General features: G+C 38.1%; 1 protein-coding gene across 1 annotated transcript in view; it reads left to right on the top strand.

Annotated features, from left to right (window-relative positions):
• CNTN5 (contactin 5) overlaps nt 1-2,011 on the top strand; it is a 296,554-nt gene that overhangs the window by 124,073 nt on the left and 170,470 nt on the right. The window contains exon 7 of the mRNA XM_009272287.1: nt 867-969. Within this exon, the coding sequence (XP_009270562.1) occupies nt 867-969 (103 nt within the window). The remainder of the gene's footprint in view (nt 1-866; nt 970-2,011) is intronic.

Below are 2,011 nucleotides of genomic sequence, written 5' to 3'. Positions count from 1 at the left end.
GGGCTGCAGGTGGATATCTGCTCCACCGTGGACCTCCATGGGTTGCAGGGGGACAGCCTGCCTCACCATGGTCTTCACCATGGGCTGCAGGGGAATCTCTGCTCCAGCACCTGGAGCACCTTCTCCCCCTCCTTCTTCACTGACCTTGGTGTCTGCAGAGTTGTTTCTCTCACATATTCTCACTCCTCTCTCCCAGTTGCTGTTGCACAGCAGCCTTTCCTCCTTCTTAAGTATGTTATCACAGAGGCGCTAGCACCATCACTGATGGGCTCGGCCTTGGCCAGCGGTGGGTCCATTTTGGAGCTGGCTGGCATTGGCTCTATCAGACAAGGGGGAAGCTTCTAGGAGCTTCTCACAGAAGCCACCCCTGTAGCCTCACCCCTACCAAAACCTTGACACGCAAACCCAATACACTCTGTTTATATCTGTGTACACAAATGCTCTTACATCATTTGAGTTTTTCTTGCTGAGCTTACAAGGTCCTCGCTCAAACACAGCATGTTATGTTCATTTATTTGTTATAATTGTCACTGCACAGGTAAACAAAGCTTTGGTCTATGAAAATTCTCACCCTTCTAAAATTGATTGCCTGCTTTAATCTTTCAAAGTGTAAATATTAACCCATGTTTGAGAGAATAAATCCTTTTTCTTAAGCTCACTGTTGTGCTGCTGGTAACCCTGAAGAGCATTTTAGAATATGTACTGGACCTGAGCAGCACGTATCAGATCAAATGAGGCTATTTCCATCAATTACTAGTTTTACTGCTGGGCAGGTTTAAACAGCAAGCTGCAGGGTTTTTCTGTGGTAATCTCAACACATGGAAAACTGATGACATTTCATATTTTAAACATTCCTTATTTTCCAGGTGTGATGGGGGAATATGAACCAAAAATTGAAGTCCATTTTCCTTACACAGTTACAGCTGCAAGGGGGACTACTGTTAAGATGGAATGTTTTGCACTTGGCAAGTAAGTACAGATTCTTTCATAATTAGACATCATTGTTTATTAAGATGTGACATGCCTAATTTGTGGTCTCATTATTTTGCTGGATTTCATTTTCACAGACAGTCCTTATTGCACACTCAAAGTAACCAATTGACTAAGTAACTAATTATGAATTCCCTGCCCAGTCATTTCTGTGGACAGTAATTCATTCAAGTTAAAAGACTCTCTGTCAAAATGAAAAGTAACGTTCTTGTAAACAAAAGGAGGAAACTTTTTTTATTGAAAATTTTACCAGACTCACCCATTTATTCACTGTGATAATATAAATCAGTAAATTAGAGTTTATTCTGCCAAAATATCCTAGTTGGAGAATAAATAAGATTTGTAGCTTTTTTTTTCCCTAAATGCGTATTATATATGAAGATTCACTGTGATAATATAAATCAGTAAATTAGAGTTTATTCTGCCAAAATATCCTAGTTGGAGAATAAATAAGATTTGTAGCTTTTTTTTTCCCTAAATGCGTATTTTATATATGAAGCTAAGAGCACAATGTTTTAAACATGTCCTAACTCACTTTGTGGCAGTGCCAATTCTCTAGTTTCTACCTGACCTAATAACACTACTAGAGAACAGGTGTTTAGTATTCATGTCAAGGGGTTTTTTATATGTTTATTGATAAATGATTTCAGAGAGAGAAAGGTTTCAGAAATACCTCTTTGCTATTTCATACAAATTAAATAAGAAGTGAAATTACTTCTATACACTATTCAGATTACAGAATATAGGATGAAATTGATAGCACTTCAATTTTGTTGAGGCAGTTACTATTATTATTGTTGCCAAGAATAAGGGTGGCAAGGGTAGTATACAGTCATACAGAACTAAGAAGCAGTTCTAGTGATTCAAAGAAATTATTCTTTCTTCTGCACATGTATGTAGCTAAAAACAGGTGTTCTATCAGTGATGTTTCACTAGAGACTTATAAACAAACATAAAGGGTAGGTTTTTTTCAAAAATACCCCATCAAATTCGGGGGGGGGGGGTTGAAAGAAATATACCT

The sequence above is a fragment of the Aptenodytes forsteri genome, unplaced genomic scaffold (assembly GCF_000699145.1).
Source record: "Aptenodytes forsteri isolate BGI_AS27 unplaced genomic scaffold, ASM69914v1 Scaffold350, whole genome shotgun sequence".
NCBI classification, from domain to species: Eukaryota; Metazoa; Chordata; class Aves; order Sphenisciformes; family Spheniscidae; genus Aptenodytes; species Aptenodytes forsteri.
This window is presented reverse-complemented; position numbering and strand designations above follow the sequence as displayed.